We start from the raw sequence: 26,510 nt of genomic DNA on the forward strand, positions 1-26,510 counted from the left end.
GGCCTCCGTGGCTATTTATGTCGCTGAGAAGTTTTCCTCCATACCGGACTTGAGCGAAAAGCGCTCGGGTTCCTTTAAGGGCCCGCGGGAACGCGGTCGGCCTCGGGTTGCGCAGGCGGCGGCGCGCACGTTAGCGTCAGCTTCCCCCCCCCAGCGCGCGCGCATGCGTACGGAGAGTGGCCTGCTCGTCGTCGCCGCCACCGCGGCCGCCCCGGAACCCAGTAGTGGCACGAGCGCCCGCCCGGCTCGCCCGGCCCGCCCTTCACCTCCCGGCCTCCGTTCCCTTCGGTCCGACGCACCTCGGCCCCGCCCCGGCCCACCGGATTCTTTCCAGCTCGACCCCGGCTGCCGGTTTCCCCCGCCGCCATGATGATGATGGCGTTGAGCAAGACCTTCGGGCAGAAGCCCGTCAAGTTCCAGCTGGAGGACGACGGCGAGTTCTACATGATCGGCTCCGAGGTAGCCCGCGGCGCATTCTCGGCTTCCGGGGCACCGGCTTGCGGGCTCGAGCCCGGAGCGGGCCTGTGTTTCCCCCCCAAACCCCCCCGACCCCGAGTGCGCGCGCCTCCATTCATCGCGGAGGCGGGCGCGTGCTCGCGGCTGGGGCGTGGCCTGGTGGGCGTGGCCGGCACACGCTTGACCCTCGGGGTTGACTTTACCACACTTCACATTGTCCTTACCCCAAAGCGTCTACCCCTAGCTTGGGGCGTCCAGCCGGGACACTGCAGGCAGATGCGAAAAGGATGTCCCGGAAGCCCCTGGGTGCTTGGCGGCGGAGGTGCGGTTCTTCTCTTGAACCCTTTGGCGGCTCTCTCGCGCCCCACTGCCATGGTCTTGAAATCTAGTTGTAAGCCTGAGGTTTAGGAAGGCCCTAACCCCCACCTCCATCCCCACCCCACCTCTTTGTTTTCTTGCCTCTGAGGTGGGCTGCGGAAGCGTTATGATCTTTATTATCTGTAGAAAGTGCTTGGAGAAGGATGTTTGCTTTTGGGTACATGAGGCCCCGGGGCTAGAAGCACCAACACTTTGGACATTGAGCTGCTTTTGAGTTTTTATAGGGGGTAAATCTGAAGGATCGCTAATTCATAACTAGAAGAGAAAGCCTCTGTTGAAGCAGATGGACACATTTTCTTAGGAAAACCCTACAACTGGCCCTTTGGACCAGCCAAGTTGTTTGAAGTTTTTTTGTTGTTTGTTTTTTCTTTTTCTTTTTCTTTTCTTTTCTTTTTTCTTTTTCTTTTTTTTTTTTTTTTTTTTTTTTTTTTTTTTTTACAAATTGTCGCAAACTAGCCTTCTTCCATCTAAGGGCAACCACCAACTAGTTTATTGCTCCCCCCCCCCTTTTGTTTTGAGACAAGGTCTCACTGTGTAAGTCTGGCTGGCCTTGAACTCACAAAAATCCACTTAGCCTCTGACTCCCAAGTTCTGGGGATCAGTAATAGCATATGCACCACACCAGCTTATGTTCCTCTTTTTCAAAAAAAGAAAGAAAGAAAGAAAAGATATGGGCGGCCAGTCACTGGGGTGCACTTTTAATCTGAGCCCTCAGGAGGTGGAGGAAGAGGGTGAGTTTGAGTCCAGCCTGACCTACATAGTGAGACCCTATCTCAAAAGAAAAAAAAAAGAAAGATCTGGGCATAAAATGCAGACGTGCGGATGTCAATTTGTAGACATAGAAGACGTGTAAGGAGGTGAGTGCTGTCCACCATGGAGAGCTAAAGCCATTTCACATGCCAACCGTTACCTCCCGGCAGCTGTTTCCAGTGCCATCTACTCCATTTCATTAGTGTGTGGTTGGATTTTGGTTGCTTGCTAGGTGTTTATTTTGTCTTTGACAGTTTAGTGCTGCATGGTGACTAAAAGCTCACAGCAGATGGAGGCTTTAAGGACCCCTCGTGGTTCTTGACATAGCTGTATCAGGGAATGGGGCCAGTGCTGTCAGGCTTCAGGACTTAACGTTGCCATTTTCACTAAACAAGTGGGAAGTGCCGTGACGTGGTCGCACCCTCACCTCAGTGCTGCTGTTCCCCAGTGGCTGTGCTGGGGACAGCACTCAGTGCCTGTCCATCTCCCACAGCTGGGAATGGTCCTTGTTAGCCGACCGGCAGTTGCTCAAATGCAGGGTATGTAAGGCAGTTTCAGCAGTCTATACAGAGCAGCTTGTTGAAAGAAACGTTTATCTGATAAGCGTGTCAAAGCGTAAATCTGGCCCTAACTCTGAGTGGGTGGTGGTAGTTTTAAAAAGAAAATTCTCATCTGGTGGAGCAGTTAAAAGACAGCTGATCAACTGGGGTGGGAAACTTCTCTTTTTTCTCATGCTGGGAACTGAACCTAGAGCTTTGTGCTCTTCCATTAAACTCTGTTCTTGGCTGGTCCCATTTTTCTCATGCGTATGAGATGCTTAAACTGGAGATACATGGCTTTTTGAGGTCATCGTCATAGCATGTTTTAGGTTTTAGAAAGCTAACCACAATCTTCTTTCAGCCTGTTTACTCTTGGCCCTCCCAGTTGAATGAGAATAATTATCCTGAGACCAAAATGAACAGGGGTATTTGCTCTTTGGGGCCTGGCTTTGGTTTTGGGAAGAGCTTAGGATCGTGTAGTCCTTTCTGTGGTTCCTGTGGCAGTACTATCTAGATGACGGTCCTTGGCCCCTTCCTCTTAGACAAAGACTACAGCATTCAGACACCTGGGCCAGACAGGGCAGCGCTAGCATCTGAGGAGCTGCTGAGGGAGGGCATCTGCCGTGGGAGGGCATCTGCTGTGGGAGGGCATCTGCCGTGGTCTGACTGTGTCAGCGCCATCCTGCCATGTGCCACACAAGTCACAGAACTTTGAAGAATGAATACCCAAATCCAAATCTTTATTTTGTATTCCAGAGAGGGAAAAGACTAATTTAGGAAAAGCCAAGCCATCTAGCCTTAGTGTCCTAAGCCCTGAAGGGACCTTAGGAAGGAAGGAAGACTCTGGTACAGAAGCCCTGCTTCTTCTTCCTTCCTTAGGAAGGAAGCTACTGGTACAGGACCCTCACAGTAGCTGTGGGGGCAACATTGCCGACTTTTTTTTTTTTTTTAAAGATTTATTTATTCATTCCTTTATTTATTTATTATGTATACAGTGTTCTGCCTGCATGCCAGAAGAGGGTGCCATATCTCATTACAGATGGTTGTGAGCCACTGTGTGATTGCTGGGAATTGAACTCAGGACCTCTGGAAGAACAGCCAGTGCTCTTAACCACTGAGCCATCTCTCCAGCTCCGACTTGTTTTTTAAAATGAATGAAAACGGTACTTTACCTTTGGATAGTAATGACCCACAAACCAAATAGTACCAAGGAGTCTTTGCTGTTCTCTACATAGACCATTAGGCTCTGGGCTCAGCAACTCTGACTTTTGTAAATCTCTCCTGGAAGAAAAGTGGAGAAATGACTTTCTCTTAATAAATATATGCTATGATGGGTAGAGAAGATGAAAAAAATAATAGGAGTGATCCTCTAGAGCAGAATTGAGACTGGAGGGCCTGGCGTGGTGGCATGTACCTTTAATCCCAGCACTTGGGAAGCAGAGGCAGGCAGATCTCTGTAAGTTCAAGGCCAGCCTGGTCCACATAGCCAGTTCCAGGCTAGCCAAGGCTACATAGTGAGAATCTGTCTCAGGAAAAAAGAACATTCAGAGTTTTTAAACATTGAGAGGGGAGAAAAGAGGCCCGGATTTGCAGATGGAGCCAGCACCTTGCCCCTGTCCCCTGCTTGTCCCTGTAGTGTGGCTCTGCAGACATCATTTCTGAAAAGTCTGTGAGACCATGGGTCTTTAAGACAATAGTAGGCCTAGCTTTTCATGAAGGCCGTACTCACAGTATTGCTCTAAACAAGCTGAAGCTATTGCTTGGGGGAAGTCGTGATTTCTGTGATAGTCTACTGATTATTAATACAGTGCTTTCTAGACCCTGGAAGATTCTTTGGTGTCTCTGGTTTGAGTTTTGTTACTAAATAAAGCAACCCAGGCAGCAGGACAAATTATCTTGCATCTGTCTAAAATTAGAGACATTTTGGTGTTTATTGCCTTGTAAAAATATCAAAGTCTGCTTCTTAAGATGAAAGAAGGTCACAGGAGTCTTAGATTTCAGAAAAGTGCCAAAAACTCTTTAGTCCAGATCAAAATCACAAGCTTCTTACTGAGGTCTGGGATCTGCCCTATTAGACATCTGGCCAGGCCTTTTGGAACTTGGTTCTGATGTCAGGATACAGATTCTAGCCAGATGTGCACTGCTGCTGAACCCTTGATGTCAGCAGAATGTGTTTTATGACTGCTGACAGGCTGGCGTCTGGAGGCCTTGTATCTCGTATACTTGATCCAGCAAATCCTCTATGCCAGAGCCCTTCGGCATAGTGATAGATGGCCTGACCCTCATAATGAGCCTTCTTGCTTTACTCATAGGTGGGAAACTACCTCCGTATGTTCCGAGGTTCTCTGTACAAGAGATACCCCTCACTCTGGAGGCGACTAGCCACTGTGGAAGAGAGGAAGAAAATAGTTGCATCGTCACATGGTAAAAAAACAAAACCTAACACTAAGGGTGCGTCTTCACGAGGGTTTGTAAACCTGTTTCAAAACCACTCGCTTATGTCATGAAGATAAAACGTTTTCACTCCAGTGTCTTCATTGCAGCCTGACCTTAGTTGGGTAGGGAGCATCCTGGGGCAGGCCACCCTGCCAGCGCACACGATTCAGGTGAGAGCGTCATGGGGAGTCTTTGGTGCTCCGCTGTTGTGTGTTCCTGGCTGGGCCAGTGGGTGCGTGAGGGGCCGGGGCCAGGGCAGTAGCAGGTGCTGTGAAGACATGTTGGTCTCAAAACGTTTTAGGAATGCTGTGATTTGCTGCCATTCGCTGTGAGTGTGTTGCTGTAGTCACCTCCGTGCAGACCTAGTAGCAGATGGTGGTCCCCTCACTTTCCTCTGGGGCTTTCACCGCTTCCCTCCAGAGCACATTTATCCCGTAATACTTCATCTTGGCAACCAGTGTGCTAAGCTCATGTGCATGTACCCATTCCATGTGGCCTGCCCTGGGCCGGGCTTGCTGGGTGAGCCTCCTGGTGCTAGTGAAACCAGTGCAAGCTCTGGGCTGTGGCAACTCTGTGCAGAGTGAAGATGCTCTTCAGACATTTGGGGCCTCCAGCAGGGACATTTGGGGATGGTGCCACATGCCGTCTGGCAAGTGGCAAAACTGCTTTCCACTTAGCAGAGGCACCCTGTAGAGAGCTGCCGTGGGCCTGGGTGCGTGTGTACGTGCATGCATGTGTGCTCACTAGCACTTTGTAGTGTGTCTTGTCTGTAGGTGCAAATGTAGTTTTGTCTGTTGTGGTATATTGGGGGTTCTTTTAATGCAGGAGCCAGAGCTGCTTTTTATCCACGACTGAAAGAGATCCGCTGTTACCTAAAAGAGTTTCCTTTGTGTCTCCTCTGCCACAAGTGGAGTCCAGTCACTAGCATGGTGGCTGCCTAACTTTGCCAGCCCTTCCCTGAGCTCCCATAAGTCTTAGTGGTCTTTCTGCGGTGTGCCTTCCTTCCCTATAACCAGAGTCCTCCAGCAAAGCTAAGCAGGTCCTGCAGATAAGTAGCAGCTCTTGACAAAGGTTCCCTAGAAGAGCTGGGGATCACGTGATATGAAGTCCTGCCTTACTTCCCAGACAGCACATCTGGCCTGACTCAGGGATGGTAACTTGCTTGGTGTGAAGCAGTTCTTTCCAACTCTCTCTGGGCTCTTGTTTTAAAAGAAAAGGATTCATCTTTCATTCTATCTCTACCTTGCTTTGTGTTTTAGATTGTGGTGGTGTCAGACCTCTTCCCACTGGGGTGTTACTCTGAAGCCTTCCTGGCAGCTCCTAAGCTGCAGCTACCCCAAACATGTCTGCCCCTGAGCTAGTGCTCTTAAGAGGCAAATTTGTCCAAATCCAGCCCACCAGAGGCTTTCTCCACTGAGATGTCTAGGTGAAGCCTCAGTCCAGATTGCCCTTTTGGAAGAGGCCAGCACTCAGCAGTAGTGAGTTGTCACCTTGCTTTCCCCACCTCCTGCATGTGAGGACCTCATGTGCTGTATCAACTTGGCTGGCAGCTTGTTCACACTGCTGCAGGATGACCACAGTGGGGTCTCTCTGCTTACAGATCACGGCTACACCACCCTCGCCACCAGTGTGACGCTGCTGAAAGCCTCAGAGGTAGAAGAGATTCTGGATGGCAACGATGAGAAATACAAGGCTGTGTCCATCAGCACAGAGCCCCCCACCTACCTCAGGTACGCCCTCCTGATCTCGGTGTGTAGGCTTCAGGGACATGCCGTGGGTGGGGGTTTCTCATGAAGAACAAGTTAAAGTGAACTGAAATGTCTTTCAACACTTTACTCACTGTGTTTATAACTGCCTGACCTAGGTTTCTAAGTTTCTTCTGTATCTTTTGGAATTCTTAACAAACAGAGGCCAAGTCTTGAATTCTGGAATATTCTGAAACGGATTCATTTGCCAAAAAAAAAAAAAAAAAAAAAAATTGTGACTCAGATAAACTCCCAAAAGAAATAAGATTTGAATGTACACAGGTAAAACTTTGAAAGAGTCTTTTCTTTCTTTTTGAGATAGGGTCTCATGTAGTCCAGGCTGGTCTTAAACTTGCTGTGTAGCTAAGTATGGTGTTAAACTTAGAATCCTCCTGCCTCCACCTCCTGGATGCTCTGATTACAAGTGTGTGCCATCATGCCTGGTTATAATAGTGCTGGGAATGGTGCCCAGGTCTTTATGTGCATCAGGCAAGAACTATATCCTCAGGTCCAAACTTTTTTTGTTTTGCTTTTGAGTCAGGGTTTCTCTTTGTAGCCCTGGCTGTCCTGGAGCTTACTCTGTACACCAGGCTAGCCTTGAACTCAGAGACTACCTGCCTGTCCCACACCAGTGCTGGGATCGAAGGCGTGCACCACCACCACCACCACCACCACCACCACCACCACCCAGCCAGGAAAAAATTTTTGTTGTTTTTTGTTTTTTTGGTTTTTTTTTTTTTTTGAGACAGGGTTTTTCTGTGTAACAGCCCTAGCTGTCCTGGAGTTCACTCTGGAGACTAAGCTAGCCTCAAACTCAGAGATCTGCCAGCCTCTGTGTGGTAAAATATTGTGTACCCTAATAAACTTATCTGGGAGTCAAAGGACAGAGCCAGCCACTAGACATAGACATAGAGGCAAGACAGTGGTGGTACACACCCTTAATCCTATCACTTGGGAGGCAGCGATCTGTCTGGATCTGAGTTCAAGGCCGCCCTGGAAACATGGTGGCACACGCCTTTAATCCCAGCACTAGGAAGGAAGGAAGGTATATAAGGCATGAGTAAACAGGAAGTCTCACTCTAGAGGCTGAGAAGTTGGTAAGGTGAGGTTGGCTGTGGCTTGTTCTGTTTCTCTGATCTTTCAGCATTCACCCCAGTATCTGGCTCCAGGTTTTCTATTTTTTTTGTTTGTTTGTTTGTTTTTAAATATTTATTTATTTATTATGTATACCATTTCTGCCTGCATGTATGCCTGCAGGCCAGAAGAGGGCACCAGATCTCATTACAGATGGTTGTGAGCCACCATGTGGTTGCTGGGAATTGAACTCAGGACCTCTGGAAGAGCAACCAGTGCTCTTAACCTCTGAGCCACCTCTCCAGCCCCTCCAGGTTTTCTATTAATAAGACCGTTTAGCAATCCGTGTTACATCTCTGGAGTTATTTTTTAAAAATAACTTTTTCATGCGGTATTATCATAGGGCTGGAGAGCTTGCACGTGTGTAACATGGCATGCATGTGGAGGTCGGGGGCAGCTTTGTGGAGTTGGTTTCCTCCATCTTTACATGTGTTCAGATTACCATACTCCCAAACAAGTGCCTTTACCCACCGAGCCATCTTCCCAGCCTAGAACGGAGCTTTATGAAGGTACCTGTGGCACTCAAAAGGCCAGTCATTAAAAATGCACTGTATGGTGTGTAGGGTCTGCACATCTAGACTTCAGACTGGAGACTGAGAACTCCAGTAGATTTGGGGAGGGGGTAGTGGTGCTAGAGGTTGAACCCAGGACTCCATGAGCTTGTGTCCACCACTGAGCTACACCCCAGACCATAAAATACAAATAACTAGAATATAGTCCACATCTAGAAATACAAGAGGTAAACAAACATGGGAAGAATGTTTGTCCTCTTCTGTAATCTTGTTCTGTTGTGGGTGGAGTGGAGAATGGAGCCCAGGGCCTCTTTGCTAAAACATGTTCTACCGTTGAGCTACATCCCCAGTCACTCATGTCATTTTAAAAATTCAAAGCTTAATAATAAAAGCTAGTCAGCGTGGCCACACCTGTAATCCCAGAACTTTCAAGTGAAGGCAGGAGGGTCTTGACTAAAAGGCCTGCCTGGGCTACATAGTGAGACCTTATCAAAAAACAGAGCGAGAAAAGAAACAAATGTTAATGTACAAAACCCAGAGAGTAGGAAGGGAGGAAGGTATTGTTCAGAGTGATGTGGCTGTGGAAAATCATTTCCATCCGGGTTTGTCTTCATCTTTGTTGTTAGATTGCTTTTCTGGTCCCCCTCAGCCCCCAGAGAAGGTGGCATGCATCCAGGCTGGTGGGCGCTGTAGACGCATGCTCAGCAGATTCTTGTTTTCCCCACGGGATGTGGTAAGAACATAAGGATAACTAGACCTTCCCAGGAAGTCACAGAAGGGAATTATGTACATCTGGATGACACTTTTATGTTTGCACATGTCAGCTGGGAACCCTTTATCCAGCGGTAAACAATTTCTGGATTGTGTCATATGAGGACCAGCTGAGGGAGTAGGTGTCCATTGCCTTGGAAGCCAGAACAGGGGTGGGGTGTCCAGTGTTTGAAGTAAGCGGCTCCACTGCTCCGTCAGCCTGACACTGGGCCTTGCAGTGATCTTCTCACTGGATAATTTGTCCCCTCTTAGCATTCTTGGGAAGTTCTTTTAATAGGAGCAAGGTTGGGGGTAGGCAGGATTTGAGGGCCAAGGAGTGGGGTCAGCACGGCAGACTAAATAGTGAAGAGCTGCAGTTTCCAGATACAAGCCCAGCTGCACTGGAATTGTCTGGAAGGTGCAAGGAATGCCAGCCCTCTCCAGAGATGGATACTCATTTAATCTGAATAGGGCTTAAGAATTTGCTACTTAAAATTTCACACTCTCCTGAACCGTTGGTCCACAGAGCTGAGATGGAAACTGGGCTTGCTGGCCCAGCTGTTGAGCATGTGCAGATGCGGGCTGTGGTCCAGGTCTCAAAGGTGAAAGCAGACCTTAAGGTCAGAGCCATTCCTGTGGTGCTGTAAACTTGGTAAGGTCCTGGCCAAACTCGGCACTGTGGTTCATTCCCTGCCCACCCTTGCCCAGAGGGTGCTCCCAGACCTTAGCACGACAGGTGTTAAGTGACCCTAGCTTTTTTCTTCAGGATAAAGGTTACACTTAAAGGCTCTGCCCCCAAGGACGAAGTCCTGACCTTTATTAGAAAGTGCAGTAGTGGGGTAGAGAGGTAAGTGTTCTGGTTTCCGTTCTGCTGCTGTGCTGAAATCCCCTGACAAAAAGCAACTTCGAAGCAGGACAAAGCTTATTTGGCTTACAATTCAAGTTAGAGTTCACCATTGAGGGGCAGTCAGGAAGGAACTCAGCTAGTCACCTCACATCCATAGTCAAGGGCAAAGAGAAACATTTACCCATCCTGCCTGCTTGCATCATTAGCTTGGTTTTTATTCTTTCTTTTTTTGATTATTATTTTTTATTTTATTTATTTATTTATTGTTTTGTTTTGTTTTTTTCCGAGACAGGGTTTCTCTGTAGTTTTGCGCCTTTCCTGGAACTCACTTTTTTTTTTTTTTTTTTTTGTTTTGTTTTGTTTTTTTTTTTTGGTTTTTCGAGACAGGGTTTCTCTGCGTAGCTTTGCGCCTTTCCTGGAGCTCACTTGATAGCCCAGGCTGGCCTCGAACTCACAGAGATCCGCCTGGCTCTGCCTCCCGAGTGCTGGGATTAAAGGCGTGCGCCACCACCGCCCGGCCCTGGAACTCACTTTGTAGACCAGGCTGGCCTCGAACTCACAGAGATCAACCTCCCTCTGCCTCCTGAGGGCTAGGATTAACGCCTCAGCTAGCTCCTACATTCTTATACAGCCCAGGGAATGGTGCTGCCCTCAGTGGACTGGTTCTTTCCATATCAACTAGCAGTCAAGACCATTCTCCACAAAATGCCCTCAGGCCAGCCTAGATCTAGGTTCCTCGTTGAAACCCTCCTCTGTGATTCTGGGCTGTGTCAAATAGACAGGTAAAGCTAAGGCACAGTGGGCAGCACACAGTGGCTCCCTATCCGCCAGCCAGGGTCTCACTAGGAAAGACACACATGCAAAGCGTAGAGGGTCCTAGTGTGGAGTAGCTTTGGGAATTTTCCCAATAGTAACAGCAACCTGGAGTTTGGGGAAAGAGAGTTTTTCATGTTGCATGGGCTGGTTGATTATCTCCAGTGCTATTTCCTAGATTATACTTATCAATCCATTTTCCTCACTTGTATAGTTCATGAGTTTAGAGACTGGAAGCCTTGTCAGTGCATTTTGGGGTGGCCAGCACATCTAAAATCACAACCAGCCATCTCTGTAGCCCCAGCTCCTCAGAAGGCCTCATTCGAACCCAGGAAGTCAGAGCCAGCCTGGGCAGCATATCAAGACATCGCCTCAGAAATCAATCACTTTAATCCTTTTAGGCATTTAGGGACTCTTAGCCAGCAGCTGGGCAAGAACTCAAGGGACGCTGTAATTGGAGCCCTTCACCGCGACAGTGTCTTCCTCCTGCCGCCCCCACCCCCTTCATCTGACAGCCTCACCATCTTTTGAGTGAGGGTGGAGCGGGAAGGAGAGAGAAGCCAGCTTGGCCCCATCTTGTCACGTCTCCGTTCTGCAGATCTTTGCCCACTGAGCCCTGACTCAGCATCTGACTCCCCTTTCCAGAGCATTCTGGAAAGTCTGTGTCTTATTCTCCTTTCCCTGATTAGGGATGTGCTTCTGTGCAAGCCATGTCTGCGAGCATCATGGCCGTGGTTAAGGGCCACCTCGTGCCTGACTGTATCTGATACCTCTTTCTTTGTCTGTTTTTTGAGACTGGGTCTTACTATGTAACTCTGGCTGTCCCAGAACTCAAAAGAGATCCGCTTGCCTCTACCTCCTGAGTGCTGGGATTAAAGGCTGCACCACCATGCCCCACCCTGTATCTAATACTTTTGTGCCCTTCTCACACAGGTATCTCTAGGTGCCAGGAAGAGTCCTACAGTGTAAGAAATGTGCAGCTGTCCTCCACAGGAGCTTGGAGACTGGCAGGGGCACAGTAGTGCCCACTGAACAGGAGTAAAGTCCAAGAGAGCAGAACCTGACTCCTGGTCTGAAGGGGTTACTTTCTCTCTCTGTCTCTCCAGGGAACAGAAGGCCAAGAGGAACAGCCAGTGGGTACCCACCCTGCCCAACAGTTCCCACCATCTGGACGCTGTGCCATGTTCCACCACCATCAACAGGAACCGCATGGGTCGGGACAAGAAGCGAACCTTCCCCTTGTGGTGAGCAGGCGCTGCTGTGCGTGGCTCTGCACAGATGCCCCCCTTCTTTCTCCAGTGCGTTTAGGCTCATTCCCAGAGAGGTCCTGTGCAGTGACCCGTGTTTTCACAAATGCTACCCGCCACTGCCTCAGATGCTGTTCCCTTACTTCCAGGACATCATCCTCAGCTTTCCCCAGCCTCCCTGGCTCGCTCTGTTCTCTCCCATTTCCCCCCTTTCCTAGCATCTCAGTGTAATTCTTGGGGACATAGTCCCTAGGCCTTTGTATGGGTCATCCGATGCCCACAGCCAACCTGGCGGGTTGGGGTGATATCCACATGGCTCCCACTCTGTCAGTTCTCTGTGGCTGCTGAAACAAGACACTAGTGGCTCCGAACAGTGCAGATGTATGCTCTCCTCTTCTAAAGGCAGGAGTCTGACAGAGATCACAAATCAAGGTGTGAGCAGGGCATTGCTCCCATCAGAGGTTCGTTCGGCTTTCTCTGAAGCCTTAGTGTTGTCCACCCCTCTTGTGAGGTGTTTGCTGAGCGTCAGGGGCAAGGGGTAGTTTTGTTGTTCTGAGACAGGGTCTCACTTTGTACCCTACAGTGACCTACAGTGAGTCTGACCTGGCAACTCTCCTGCCTCGGCTTCCCAAGTGCTGGGAATACAGGCATAAGCTGGCATGTCTAGGTTTTCTTCTTTCTAGGGCCGCAGCTTCCTGGCTCTTCTGGTACACTGTGAAGCACACTGCCCCACGCTGTTGCAGAACCTAACCCTAGACGTGTTTGAGCTTATTGTTTTTGCCCACACACACACACTCCCATTAACTGGCCTCGGGACCCCTGTAACCTCTTCTGTGCTGCCTCAGTGTTAGATGACAGATGCCTATAAGAAATGGCCTGTCCGTTCAACCATATTTACAGTGACCCACAGTGCAAAGGGAAGCTAGAAACTTGTGTCCCTGGGGACCTAGGCATAGGGAACCCTGGAGCCCTGACTGACAGCTGCTGTGGTTTCACTTTCAGCTTTGATGACCATGATCCAGCCGTGATCCATGAGAATGCATCACAGCCTGAGGTGCTGGTACCCATCAGGTTGGACATGGAAATAGATGGGCAGAAGCTGCGGGATGCCTTTACCTGGAACATGAATGGTATGTGGATAGTCAGCTTTGCCTGGGCTTTATATGAAATTGGCCCACTTTCCAACCAACTGCCTGTCAGGCAGATTCTCGTCTTTACATTTGAAACTTTGTGGCATGGTTCTTAAGGCTACAGATTCTGGGTTCATCCTGGCTCTGCCCCTCTACACTATTCCTTGTGGACTGGGCATGTGTCTTAGTTGGTTTTCTTTGGCTATAACCAGAACCTGGGCAATTTATAAATAAATATAAGCAATTCACTCTGTTGTGTGTCTGAAAGCTGGGAAGTTCAAGGTTGGCTACTAAGTAAGGTTTTTTTCTGTTGAGGCCTCACACTGCTTCAACTCATGACAAAAAGCAGAAATGAAGTTATTTAGAGAAACTTGAGGACACACTTAATGACAATCTACCTTTGTAGCAATGAAACCAACATAACAAGAATGAGCTCTCATTAGAGAAGACTGTGCCTGCCTGCATTACCTTAAGCTTCCAGCTTTCAAAGAATAAGCAATACCTTATCCTCCCAGCTGCTAATAAATAATTAAATGTGTGGTTGTACATGGCTTTAATGGCTGGCTTGGTCTGGTCAGCAACATAGAATGTGGATGGAAAAAAAAAATCAGCGTGGAAAAAGCAGGCAGAGGGAGTGAGGAGGGATCAGCAACACTTGAGTATTTGAAAAAAACATGGAGAAACATTATATTTTATAAGGCCCATGTCCTTAATTCCAGCACTGGCAGGTGGAGGTAGGCAGATTGCTGTGATTTTGAGGCTACTTAGGGAGTTCCAAGACATCTAGGGCTACACAGAGAAACCCTATCTTTAAAAAAAAAAAAAAAAGTGCATTTCTAAAATTAGGCCCTCTGTCGTGTACCTGTAATCCTAGGACTTGGGAAGTAGAGGCAAGAGGATTGCACAATTGTGATCAGCCTAGGCTGCATTTGTGAGGCTCTAACAAAAAAGCAAGCACAGCAAAAAAAGAAATACAAATAACAACGTCATATGTGAATTTCAGGTTCCGCCTTCCTCCTATGAGTCAGTTAGCTCTAGAGTGGTGGTTATTCTGCATATCAGATACTTACATTACAATTCTTAACAGTAGCAAAATTACAGTTACGAAATAGCAATGAAAATAACTTTATGGTTGGGGGTCACCACAACAAGGGTCACAGCACTAAGAAGGCTGAGAGCCACTGCTCTAGGGCTTGGTGTGGCAAGGATGTGTAGTTTAATGCAGACCCAGGTATTGCTCAGGCCCGGTCCAGCGCCTCCCCACAGCTCCCCTTCAGCTGTGTCCCTGATGTCACAAGGCCACATATGTGCTCTTATGCCTCTATTCTCACCCCTTTCTGAGCCCTACTGATTTTTGACAAAAAGATGCAAATGCAGTTGATTGTAGGAAAGATAGTCCTTTGGATAAAATTATGCTGGAGCAATTGATTATCTAAAGATAATAAACTTTGACCTAATTTCACAGTGAATACTAAACTCTAGAATCACAGACTTCATGTATATAAAACACAAAACCATGAAACTTGTTGGAGAAAGGTGTAAGAAAAAAAATCTTGGGTGTTCAGGGCTAGACAAAGAATCACTAGTCACCATCAGCACAGTCCAGAGCAGAAAATACTAAAACTTGGACCTCATCAAAACTTGGCTCTGCAAAAGACCCTGTCAGAAGGGTAAAAAGACAGCCAGATGTGAAAGTGCATGCCTCTAATTCCAACACCCAGAAGGCAGAAGCAGGTTGATCTCTGAGCTCCGTCTACAGAGCAAGTTACAGGCCATCCAGGGAGGGCTACATAAGGAGACCCTGTCTCAAAAAGAAAAAGATAACAAGGAATGGAATATGATCAAGATATTTACATTATTTGTATGAAGTTATGAAAGAATCAATTGTAAAAACTCAAAGCAAACTATTTAAAATAAGGACATGGGCTAGAGTTAACTCAGAAGTTATGAGCACTGGCTGCTCTTCCAGAGGACCCAGGTTCAATTCCCAGTGCCCACATGGGAGTTCACAACGGTCTGTGTAGCTGAAGTTTTCTCTGGTCTTGCCCAGTCCTGTGGACTCTGCAGCCATTTATAAAATAATCACTCAGAAGCTTACATTAATTAAAACTGCTTGGCCGTTAGCTCAGGCTCTTACATGTAAACTCAGCCCATTTCTGTTCATCTATATCTTGCCGTGTGTTCCGTGGCTTTACCTGTGTGCCATTATGCTGCTTCCTGGACCGCCGGCTGGCGTCGACTGACTCAGCCTTCCTCTTCCCAGAATTCTCCTCTCTGCTTATCCTGCCTATACTTCCTGCCTGGCTACTGGCCAATCAGCATTTTATTTATCAACCAATCAGAGCAACACATATTCACAGCATACAGAACATCCCACAGCAAGTCTGTAATTCCATTTCAAGGGAATCCAGTGCCTTCTGGTCTCTCCAGGCACCAGGCATGTAAGAGGTGCACAGACATATGCAGACAAAACAACCACAGACATAAAAATAAGTCTAAAGTCCTTTAGAACGAGGACAGAAGACATGAAGATACATTTCACTGAAGCTACTCAGATGGGGACAAACACTGGAAAGGAGTTCTGCTTGAGTAGCTGTTCCAGACCTGCACATTAAGACTAGTGACAATACCAGTGAGGAAGGGGAGAACTGAGTCCCTCACCCTGGTGCAAATGTAAGTATCTAGGCTGCACTGCAAAACCGTTCAAAACCTAAACCTGTTTTACAGTTTGGCTACTATATGAGTGAGCAGCTTCAGAGAAGTTCTGAAGGCATCTGTTTATACTGAAACCTGCAAGTGAATGTTGACCGAAACTTTATGCATGATAGCCAGAAATTAGAAGAAGCCTAGATGCCCTTCAGTGAGTAAATACTTAAATAAAATGTGACACCACCACCACCACCACCACCACCCCCCCACACACACACACAGCATACTAATCAGCAATAAAAAGGAAATAACAGGGCTGGAGAGATGGCTCAGTGGTTAAGAACATTGACTGCTCTTCCAGAGGTTCTGAGTTCAATTCCCAGCAACCACATGGTGGCTCATAATCATCTGCAATGAGATCTGGCACCCTCTTCTGGTCTGCAAGTGTACATGCAGACAGAATGCTGTATACATAATAAATAAATAAATCTTTTAAAAAAAAAAAAAAAAAGGAAATAACAGCCTGCATGGATCTCTGGAGAACTTTTGGTTGGTTGGTTCGTTTTTGAGACAGAATGTAGTCCTAGTTGGCTTGGAACTCACTATGTAGACCAGGCTAGCCCCGAAATCATAGCAATCCATTCGCCTCTGCCTCCCAGCTGCTGCTATTAAAGGTATGTACCACCATGGCTAGCTTCTCTGAAGAATTTTTCTGACTAGAAAAAAGTTACTCCCAAAGTTGCATAAGGTATGATTTCAGTTCTTCAAATGCTCAAATCATAGAAACATATCACAGATGAAAAGTGGCGGGAGGCAAGTAGCTGTGGCTGCAAAAAAACATAGAGGGATCCTGGTGTTGATGGTTATGGCCTGGATCCTGACTGCCCAAGTGTGGTTCTGAGAGCACACTCTGGTTTCATAGGAGGTGAACCATGGGAAGATTCCCCAGGGGCAGGTATCTGAACAATGTGGGCCAGAAGGAAAAGGACGCTTCTTCCTCTGCTGCTCTGAGCGTCTGGAAAGGCCACTTTCAAGTTTCTCAGTCATCCACATCAGCATGAGGGGAGGTTTGACAAAGGAGAAAGAAATGGGAGGAGCCAAGACAGGTGTGAGCACCATAAAATGAGGCTCTGCAAAGCTTGGAGTGTCTGCATTTTCTGATTTCAGAGAAGCTGATGACTCCTGAGATGTTTTCAGAAATCCTTTGTGACGACCTGGATTTGAATCCACTGACTTTCGTGCCAGCTATTGCCTCTGCCATTAGACAGCAGATTGAGTCCTACCCCACAGACAGCATCCTGGAGGACCAGTCTGACCAGCGCGTCATCATCAAGGTAGGTGCAAAGAGTACTCAGCCCTTGGAAGTCTGTCAGGGTTCCTTGCTTGAGATGCAGTTTCTGGGAAGGCATCTTTCAGCGATAGCCCGACTGTGTCCTCAGGAATGGGAGGGTTGACTTTTCAGAGTGAAGTGTCACATTGAGGGTGGACAGCCAGGGCTGCTATGTCTCTCAGGTGCTGAGCCAGTCCCCGGGTTAGAAGGTGAAAGCAGCTGGTGGTGAAGTATGAAAGCCCTTAGTGACATGTGCAGCATTGATGTAATATTCTAATTAAGTACTGGGCCAGAAATATTTCATAATTCAAATACTTGTTTGAATCCTGCTTTCAGTTCTTCGGGGTTTATACTCATAAGTTCAAATTGCCAGATCACTTGGCTGTCCTTGAATATTTTGAGGACCTACCAAACTTGCACAGCAGTTGAACCATTTTCTATTCCCACTAACAATGCACAAAGGTTCCAGTATCTCCCCATAGTCACCAAAAGTTGTTATTGCCTCCCTTCTTTCGTTCATCCCTCCCTTCCTTACTTCCTTGTTTGATAATAGTCATCCTGATGAGTGACTTTAGCTTCATTTGTTTGTTTGTTTGTTTTATTATTACTTCGGTTTTTTTTTTTTTTTTTTTTTTTTTTTTTTTTTTTTTTTTTTTGAGACAGTTTCTCTGTGTAGCTCTGTCTGTCCTGGAACTAGCTCTGTAATCCAGGCTAGCCTCAAACTCACAGAGATCCTCCTGCCTCTGCCTCCCAAGTGCTGGGATTAAAGGTGTGCGCCACCATCGCCCAGCATTTTTAGCTTCATTATTAGTTTGTGTGCTATGATGCATGTGTCTTGCTGTGTTGAATTTTTTTCAACTATTACTACTATGTGTGTGCCAGGATGGATGGAGGTCAGAGGGCAACTTTGTGGAGTTGGTGTTTGGGAATAGACATGTCTTTCTAAGGGGTAAGGAGTAAATAGGGCAGGTGTACCTGTGGGCTGCTTGGCAAGATGGCTGTAAAGCAGTGACTTTAGGGTATAGACAGTGGCTTAACACAGACCCAAGGACCCTACATAGTCAGCATAGCTACATAGAGATTGATCGCCCCGGGTGTAAAGGACAAAGAAGACACTTGGTGGGCATGAGATGACAAGGGGGATGAGAAGAGAGGGTAAGGTGTGAACTCAGAGCCTCCGAGTCTGTTGACAACCTGGGAGGGGTCTGAGGTCGGTCCTGTTTTGTAAACAAGGAACTGGGCAGACAAGGGCCAGCCTTGGTTCTTAGCTCCTGAGTCACGGGCAGAATTCACTCCAACCTGGCAACCGAGAACGGCTTGTCCTCCCCTCCTCACAGCATCCTGGGCCGCCCTCACTGTGCTTATTGGTTCTTGCCGCAGCTGAACATCCACGTGGGCAACATCTCCCTGGTGGACCAGTTTGAATGGGACATGTCAGAGAAGGAGAACTCCCCAGAGAAGTTCGCCCTGAAGCTGTGCTCGGAGCTGGGTTTGGGCGGGGAGTTTGTCACCACCATTGCATACAGCATCCGGGGACAGCTGAGCTGGCACCAGAAGACCTACGCCTTCAGGTAGGATAACTGGCACGCTCGTCCTTCCCTCTGGTCTCACGTTTTTGTCCTCTTTCTTGTCTACATTGGAAAAGGACTTCACTGGGAACTGGAATGCTTAGCAAAAGCAAGAACAAAGGGCTTTTTGGAAAGACATGGCAATTCAGGGGGTTTGTTAGTAGGTTTTGGACTCAGCTAGGTTTACCAGACATCCCAAGAATCAGCTTCCTTAGGACTTTGTGTCAGTATGAGCAAGAGAAAAGGGGCTGGAGAGAGGGAACTTCTGTTCAGTAGGGATCCAGTACTCTCTGTGAACACAAGGAACGTAAAGGGTATGCAGACATCCATTTAGGCAATACACCCAACACAAAATAATAAAGTTTTGAGCGAGAAGGAACGAGGCACATCCATAGGGGTGTGAGCCCCTCAGCCGAAGCCCGTGACATGCTGAGCAGGCACGTGCGTTGCTTGTTGTCACCCCTCTAGTAGCCCACTGGCCAAGCAGCTCTCTTTTCTAGTCTTGATGTCTGTCCCATGCCTCACCATTCCTGCAGAAAGCCTACTTGTGGATGCAGCCCAAGTGTCCATTCACCTTGTATGAAGCCAAGGCCAGGAGACCTGAGAGCCAGTGTAGGACGGTTTTATTCCCCGGAGTCCAGTCTGAGGTCCTGCGATGCCTGGTGACATTGTACGGTCCTGGAGTGACAGTGACACAGAGGACCCATCCACAATCAGAAGTTGAGGGGAGCCCACTTGGAAACTGCATGTGCAGCTGGCTGCTTCTAGCAGCAGGTACCGAGTGCTGGCCTTCACGGTGCTGTGTGGCAGCCTCAAGTGCCACGGTCGAGGCTTGAGAGATGCAGCTTCTTGAGGCTCCTGGTAGCTCCTACTGACATCCTTTTCTTCCGTTACCAACTCTTAGCAGCATTTACAATATCAGATCCCAAGTGGCTTCAGGTCCTTGATAAACTCCTGGTCACCTGCAGTTCTCCTGTGCCCCAGAGCAAACCCCCTGGGAGCCACCCAAAGGTGTTAGGTTAGGACTCAGGGACCATTGCTTGAGTTCTCGGGTGTAGACAGGAAGGGCCTGCCTCTGCTGTGGTCCTTAGTTCTGAGTTCAGATTTCACATCCCTGGGAGTAAGTATAGGGCCACCCTGGTAGAAATTTGAGCAAGCAAACGTCCTTCCCACCGTGGCCTGCCTGGACTCCTGGAACATGTCCTGGTGAGCTCTCAACACCAGTCCCGTGTGTTGTACCATCTGGGCAGCTGGAATGCTACCCACACTGCAAGAGACTTAGCAGTGACAATTGGGGCACATGAGAATCAGAGTCTAAAAATCCGGAGGACAGGAGCAACCAAAACTGATGTGTCCTGTATCCCCAGCACTGCGTCCGTCACCTCACCTCACGGACATGTGAAACTCGGGATTTCTTTCTTTTTTCTTTTAAAGATTTTATTTATTTATTTATACAGTGAATGTTCAGCCTGCAGGACAGAAGAGGGCACCATATCTCTTTGTAGATGGTTGTGAGCCACCATGTGGTTACTGGGAATTGAACTCAGGACCTCTGGAAGAACAGCCAGTGCTCTTAACCTCTGAGCCATCTCTCCAGCCCGAAACTCGGGATTTCTTAACCACTTACCACAAGACAATGATTGTGGTCCCTATCGTCCTTGCAGTTCCTCCCTGGGAGAAGGAGCCCTGGCCTGGGTTCTGCCATGTACAGAGTATGACAAGCACTGAGTTCCATGACCCCTTCAAACAAGTTTCAAGTTCTAAGCTCTGTCACTTCATGTTGAAAGCACACTAAGTTCCTGGCAGCCAGTTTGCCTTTCTCTGCATGCCCATGTCCCATCATCCCCTTCCGTACCCACCCCACGGTCCCTTGTCTTCGGTTGTATCCACAGAGTAGCAGAGAGAGCTGCTGGTCACAGGGCATGTGTGAGCAAGACCATGATGGCCGTGCATTAGATGGCCTGATAAAGGCCAGGACTGGACAAGAAGCGTGGCGGGGAGAGGGGGTGACAACTGGGAAGGGCTCCAGGCTCCTAGAGTACAGAACTGAATCTACAGAACTCTAGCCACACCTACGTCTCAGAACCGGAATGAGGACAGAGGGCTCTGACATAGCTGTGTAGGGATGGGTCAGAGGCTAGGGCGCTGCTGCTCCTGCAGAGGACCCAGAATAATTGCCGCTCCCCCATGGAGGCTCACAGCCATCTGTAACTTGTTTCAGGGTATGTGGTGCCCTCTTCTGGTCTTCATGTGCACCTAGTACACATACATATATGGAGGCAGAGTAACTCATACACATAAAATTATAATAAAGCAGATACAATTTTTAATTCTTTTTCTTGTTTTTAAGAAGGGCTATGATAAATATGGGGAAATGGGTTTGATGAGGAATGGAGCTCGGTTAGGCAGCAGGGGGCTTTCTGCTCTTAGGAGAATTGTCTACAGAAAAATTACTGATAACTTCTCCTGAGCCAGCCCCTTTGCTCCAAAGCCAGGGACCAGCAAACGGCATCCTGTCTGGCACGGGAGAAAGACAGGTGTGTTATGTGTGGCTGCCAGTGTGCTTTGACTCCTAGTGTACCCAACGGTTGGGGGTGGGCACACAGCCTAAGGTGAAGCTGGCTGGGGTGAACACTGGCTGGGTTAGGAACGGTAGAGCAGACGCTTGGATGCCCACTCCAAGCACTGTGTGGAGCTCAGTCACTAGTGTCTATCCTGGGGCTGTTTGTACCCACAGCCCCGCCAGGATCATGTGCTGGGCAGAAAGGTGAAGGTGTACTTGGTCAGAGGCTTGGCAGCTGAGCCTAAGTGAGGGACAGAAACATGGTCCTCTGCTGGTGTAGCATCAGCAGTTAGGTGGAGGAACCTGCTAGAACCCCTTTGGGCTGCTTCGGTGTGTGCCATAGAGGGTAGGTATCCTAGTAGAACTCCGCCAGCTGGCCCAGCCTGGGTTTTATTTTTATAACAACCCATTGAGAGACAATTCACACCACACCACTTAGCCATTTGTTGTACTTTAAAATTTTGTTTAATTTTTGCATTATTAGAGATTGAACCTAAGGCTGTCCTGGAACATGCTTGTAGACTAGCCTGACCTCAAACTCAGAGATCTGCCTGCTTCTGCCTTCCAAGTTCTGAGATAAATAAAGATTTAGTGTCTTGTTACTTTTTGATTTTGAAGTAGAGTCACACTGAGTTGAGTTGCTGGCCTTGAACTCATTTTGTAGCCCAGGCACGTCTTGAACTTCTGATCTTCATGCTTTTACCTTCCTTCCAAATGATGGAATTATAGGTCTGAGTCACTCTGCCTGGCCTTCTTAAATGTATATTTGGTTTGGTCTGGTTGGTTTTCACTCTATGGAGCCAGGGTCCCACCACAAAGCTCAGGCTGGCACTATTTGGCCTTATAAGCCATATTCCTAGAATAATGTGTTCAGTGGTCATCTATGTGGTAGCATTATCAGAACTTCGGTCTTATGGCTGAATAATATTCCATTGATTAAATATATACATTTGACTTACCTGTTCTGCTGTGGGTTGCTTCTACTTTTTGGCTATAGTAAATCATGCTAGGACATTTTTATGTTTGTGTTTAAACACTCCTGGCAGTTCTCTTGGCTCTCTAGTATTTCTGGATTATGTTGTTCCTGGTTAACTTGTGTTTTGCTTGTTTTATTGAGACAGGATCGCACTTTGTAGCTCAGACTAGCCTCTAATATATAGTTCATGGCAGTCCTCCTGGCTCAGCCTTCTCTGAGGCTGGATCATATGATGAGCTGTCATACCTGGCATTTGAGGAACTGCTGAGCTGTTTTTCACAGAGGCTACAGTGTCCTGCAGAACCCACCAGTGCTGTGGGCCCAGGCTCTACACCCCGGCCAGGGCTTGTCTTGCTATTCTGACTAGCTATCCTGGTGAGTGTCAAGTGATAGGCTGGAGTTGTGTCTACTAGTGAATATCTCTTCATTATTATTGGCCCTTTATGTATATATGTCTTTGAAAGTGGCTTGTTCAGGTCATTCACCCCAACCCCAGTTTATTTTTTTGGGGGGGGGAGGGGATATGTGCATATACACATGTGTGGATGTCAAAGGACAAATTTGGGAGGAAGTTCTTTCTACCATGTGAGTACTCTGGATTGAATTTAGGACCTCACACTGAGCCATCTTACTAGCTTGTGTTTTTAACCAGTTTTTCTTTTTCTTCTTGATTTGTAAGAGTTCTCCATATAATCTGGATACACATTCCTTAGTAGGTATGATTTGTAAATATTTCTTCCCACCCTCTGAGTTGCCTTTTCACTCTTTTGATAGTGTCCTTTGCAGCACAAAAGTTATTTTGATAACAGTTCAGTTCACCTGGCCTTTTTAGTTGGTTGTTCTGTGTGTGTGTGTCTGTGTCTGTGTGTGTGACATTTTAGAAACCATTGCCTAATGCAGAGGCATATTGTATCAGCAGTTTGCCCACAAATTGCCCTTTCCTAGTGAGTATGTGGAACTCTCATCCTGTCCTAAGGGGCATGGCAGCTGTGAGTGTAGAATTCGGTCTCCTTTCCCCCCAGTCAAGTGGCCTTAGACAGGTCATTTCTTTCTGAAGTCCCCATTCTCTTCTTCATACAGGGAGGATGATACTGCTTCTTAGCTTGCCTGTACATCACAGAAAAAAGTCCTACATCCAGATCTGGCATGTTGGCACATACCTTTAACTCCAGCATTTGAGAGGCATAGGCACGTAGATCTCTGAGTTCGAGGTCAGCCTGGTCTACATATTAAGTTCTAGGATAGGCAGGACTACACAGAGAAAAAAACAACAAAACTCTTACATCAAAAGTCAACTCGAATCCACTCCATTAGCGTCTTCTAACAGCTTTTAAAGGGGTGTTTATGTGGTCAGAGAAAGTCCAGGGTCCTGGCTCACAGACTTGGGGCTCAGGGCAGCATCTCTCCTTGCGTGTCCCCATAAAGCCGAGGCAGCTAGTGTTGGCTCAATGCCCATTCCTTCATGGTCAGCTCTAGTAGTTCTATTTTTGAACAAACCCACGGTGTGAAATCTTCCCAGAGTCAAGGAGGTAAACAAAGGAGCCTCTGGGCCTGTTTGCCAGCTCTTATTTAAATTCAGACAAAAACATGTTTTGCTTCCTTCTGCCTGGGCTTGGCGCCTTTCAAGCCTGCCCTCCCAAGGGAGATGACCTGGAGATGAGGGATGAGTCTGCCTGGGCCGTTCCTGGATTTCCAAATGAAGCTGCTGAGAAGAGGCCTGCCCTGGGACCGCAGGGTGGGGGCTGACTGGTGCCTGGCCTCTGAGTCACTAGTAAGAGTTTGGGCTTCCAGGTTCTATGGAGCCTGTGGGTATAGATGTTGTCAGCCCAGCTTCAGTAGTAAGTCAGACCCTGTGTCTGCAAGAAGCCAGGGCTCCCCCAGTCTGTGGAACCAGCTTCACCCATACTCTGGCTTTAATCCAGGCTCAAGGTCCCTGAAACCCTTATGCCAAGAATTGGCCCAAGCCCAACCTTTTAGAGTTGGGCTAGGGTGGACTCTCAGATGCCAGGTTTGGCCTATACTGCCTTAGTGCAGTGATGAAGAATTGTGACTCTACAATCCAATCTGGTGTAGGAGTTTGCTTTTGTGAAGTCCACCATTCCTGAAGCCTGGGAGAGGCTGTGTAAGGACTTGTCTGGCTCTGAAGAGGCCTCTGCAGTGAATGTTGGCTGTTTAATGTTAAGCCTCCCGATAGTAAACTCTGCTGCCGTATTTCAGACAAAGACCGAAACAGCCCAGTCAGCTTGTTTATCCCATTTTCATCTGCCAAGTATCACTTGGGCTCCATCTCCTCCTTTCCCAGAGCTGACAAGGTCCTGCAGGACGGCAGGTGAGCACACATCTGACTAAGATTGTAGGTAGAGTGGGGAGGCCATCTCAAGTGACAGGGAGGCCACCTAGCTGGAAGGGCCGTGGGACAGTGGAGGGAGGAGAGGACCTGGGTAGAGCCTTGCTGTGAGACACATTGGGTACCTCCTTGGCTGCCTCTTACGACTTGGAAACCGAGGTGCAGAGCGGCACAGCCACCCGTCCCCAGGACTTGGACCCTTGCAGCCTTCCTCCCATTTTCTTCACACCATTGTGTCCGTTGGCAAGAGGCTTGGACAGATGACCCCCATACTCCAGTGTGCAGTCGGGTGCTCTCTGAAGGACTCTAAGCCCTGAGATATCATCTCTAGGCCTAGTTCTCTGCCAACCAGCTGTCTGTCTCAAAGCAAATAGGCTGGCTTCTCCAGGGCTTAGTGTGAGAAGTGAGCCAAGGGATAGGTGTGTATAGAACAGCTAAGAGCAGGCCCACCCAGTGGCCTTCTGTGAGGAGCTTGAGGCCTCTGGAGAAATCCTGTTACAACTCCACCCCCATCCCTTTGGTGTTTGTGGTGTTTCCCTGATCAGTGGGTCTTGGTGGGTACTGACGCTGGACAGTGTAAGGTAGCAGCTAGGCCTGGCTGCAGTCTCTATCAGTCAGCTGTACCCGAGACACTGTTCTGTCCAAAGAAACTACCTCCATAGCCAGCAGCTCCCTCAGTTCTTCTTATCGAGGAGAACTGGCCTTGAAGGGAGACTGCCTAGGCTGTAGGTAGTACTGTTTCTGCTAGACAGGGTCTGGCATCCTGCTTGAGGTTCAGTGACAGAAGTCATCTCGCAGCTGCCCCTCGGCATTGCTGCCGGGAGGAGCTGGGACAAGGAAGTGGGCCTTCCTGCTGTGCCCTGGCCATCTGCAAGGAATAGCAGAGTAGAAAGCAGTGGTTTCTGGGGGACTTCCGAGCTGCCATCCTGTTAACGAGTCCTTGTTCCTCTCCCTGTTTCCCTTCCCTCAGTGAGAACCCACTTCCCACAGTTGAGATTGCCATCCGAAATACCGGAGACGCTGATCAGTGGTGCCCCCTGCTGGAGACACTGACCGATGCAGAGATGGAGAAGAAGATCCGGGATCAAGACCGGAACACAAGGTACACCCCTAGGCACCTATCTTCCCTGGCAGAGGCAGGGGTATCTTCTCCCTAGGAACCTAGTTTTAAGGGGAAGTTTCTGTGGGGATCAGGCCCCAGGGTACATTTCCTTGAAGAGAACAACATCCCCTGGCAGGTCTCAGGGTTTCTGTAGAGATTAGCAGGGCCAGTGCAGCAGACTGGCAAGGTCAAGAAAAGGGCTGGAGACTATCTCTTCTAGATGGGCCCCACACCACCTCCTCTAGAGAAAATAACACCCCTAGGAGGGTGGCCACCCAGAGCTGTGACCGGCCCCGCTGACCACCTGTTCTCCTACTCCAGGCGAATGAGGCGTCTCGCCAACACTGCCCCAGCCTGGTGATGAAGCCATCCATGCTCAACTTCCACGGAGCATCTCAAAAGACTGCCTTCCCTTCCTCTGTGGTAAAGAGAGGCAAAGGGACAGCTGGTGCCACCCTGAGGAATGGGGTAGGGTCTCCGGGTGCCTTCCTTCAGCACACATTCCATTTGCTCGGCCCCAGCACTGTCCCCCAGAGTCAGCGTCAGGAAGCAGCCTCATTTGGGTTGTTTTTTTTTTTTTGTATAGGAGCCCCAGACAGAGCTAGCAACACTTTTTAAATAAAAGTAACCAGTTGAGCTTCTTTGGTGTTGAGAACATAAAAATGTGAGCTAGAGCTAGGAGTGGGGCCTAAGGTAGCGCCTGCGTGGATGGAAGAGGGCTTGGTCAAGGTTGGTGGGCCAACCCTGCCCTTCTTGCCCTCAGATTCTCAAGTGAGTAAATGGCGATCACTGGGTCTCCCCCACAGCAGAGCCCAGTCATTGTTCGTCCTTGTGCCTTCCAGCAGCTTCCCTGTGCAGCTCTGTGCTCAGCAAGTCTCTGTAGAGGTTGAGGCTCATTTGCTGGCCTTGGTCCTTTGCATCCAGACAGGCCGCTGCCAGCTACAGGGACCATGTCGCTCTAGAGTCCTTTCTAGAGGACTTGGTCATGTGTGGGCGGCACCTGGACATGACATCACTAGTACACAAACAGGAAGTCTTCTGTTCTAGCAACCCAAGAAAGGTTAACTGAACCCATCTCCACTGTGGCCAGGACCAGCTTCTTCCCCAGCCTGTTGTGAGGTTGGGGAAATAGCACACCAGCCATGTGCCATCCTTTAAGTTGGCAGTATGGAGAAGAGGTACAGCCCTCTACCCCCACCCCAACTTCCTCATTCCCTTTGTCCTTGGCTTGTGGTGTG

The 26,510-nt window shown here is 48.4% G+C and overlaps 1 protein-coding gene across 2 annotated transcripts; it reads left to right on the forward strand.

The window, feature by feature from the left end:
• Nucleotides 1–160: 160 nt before the first annotated feature.
• On the forward strand, nucleotides 161–25,913 carry Smarcb1 (SWI/SNF related, matrix associated, actin dependent regulator of chromatin, subfamily b, member 1). 2 transcript variants are annotated; one of them, XM_028874244.2, is made up of 9 exons: nucleotides 161–459; nucleotides 4,436–4,574; nucleotides 6,160–6,289; nucleotides 11,467–11,604; nucleotides 12,610–12,737; nucleotides 16,554–16,720; nucleotides 18,097–18,287; nucleotides 25,141–25,272; nucleotides 25,594–25,913. In XM_028874244.2, the coding sequence occupies exons 1-9, from the start codon at nucleotides 367–369 to the stop codon at nucleotides 25,631–25,633; spliced, it is 1,158 nt and encodes a 385-aa protein (XP_028730077.1). In that variant the 5' UTR covers nucleotides 161–366; the 3' UTR covers nucleotides 25,634–25,913. The 2 variants fall into 2 exon arrangements, with proteins under 2 accessions (XP_028730077.1, XP_028730078.1); XM_028874245.2 differs by having other exon boundaries at nucleotides 4,436–4,547.
• Nucleotides 25,914–26,510: the final 597 nt, after the last annotated feature.

The sequence above is a fragment of the Peromyscus leucopus genome, chromosome 16_21, assembly GCF_004664715.2.
Source record: "Peromyscus leucopus breed LL Stock chromosome 16_21, UCI_PerLeu_2.1, whole genome shotgun sequence".
Classification (NCBI taxonomy): domain Eukaryota; kingdom Metazoa; phylum Chordata; class Mammalia; order Rodentia; family Cricetidae; genus Peromyscus; species Peromyscus leucopus.

Bases quoted from the DNA above. Each gene is read 5' to 3' on its own strand.
- Smarcb1 (XM_028874244.2), top strand. From the start codon at position 367: ATGATGATGATGGCGTTGAGCAAGACCTTCGGGCAGAAGCCCGTCAAG. The intron at 6,290-11,466 runs GTACGCCCTCCT...CTGTCTCTCCAG, and splicing joins GAGCCCCCCACCTACCTCAG to GGAACAGAAGGCCAAGAGGA. The intron at 25,273-25,593 runs GTACACCCCTAG...CTCCTACTCCAG, and splicing joins GATCAAGACCGGAACACAAG to GCGAATGAGGCGTCTCGCCA.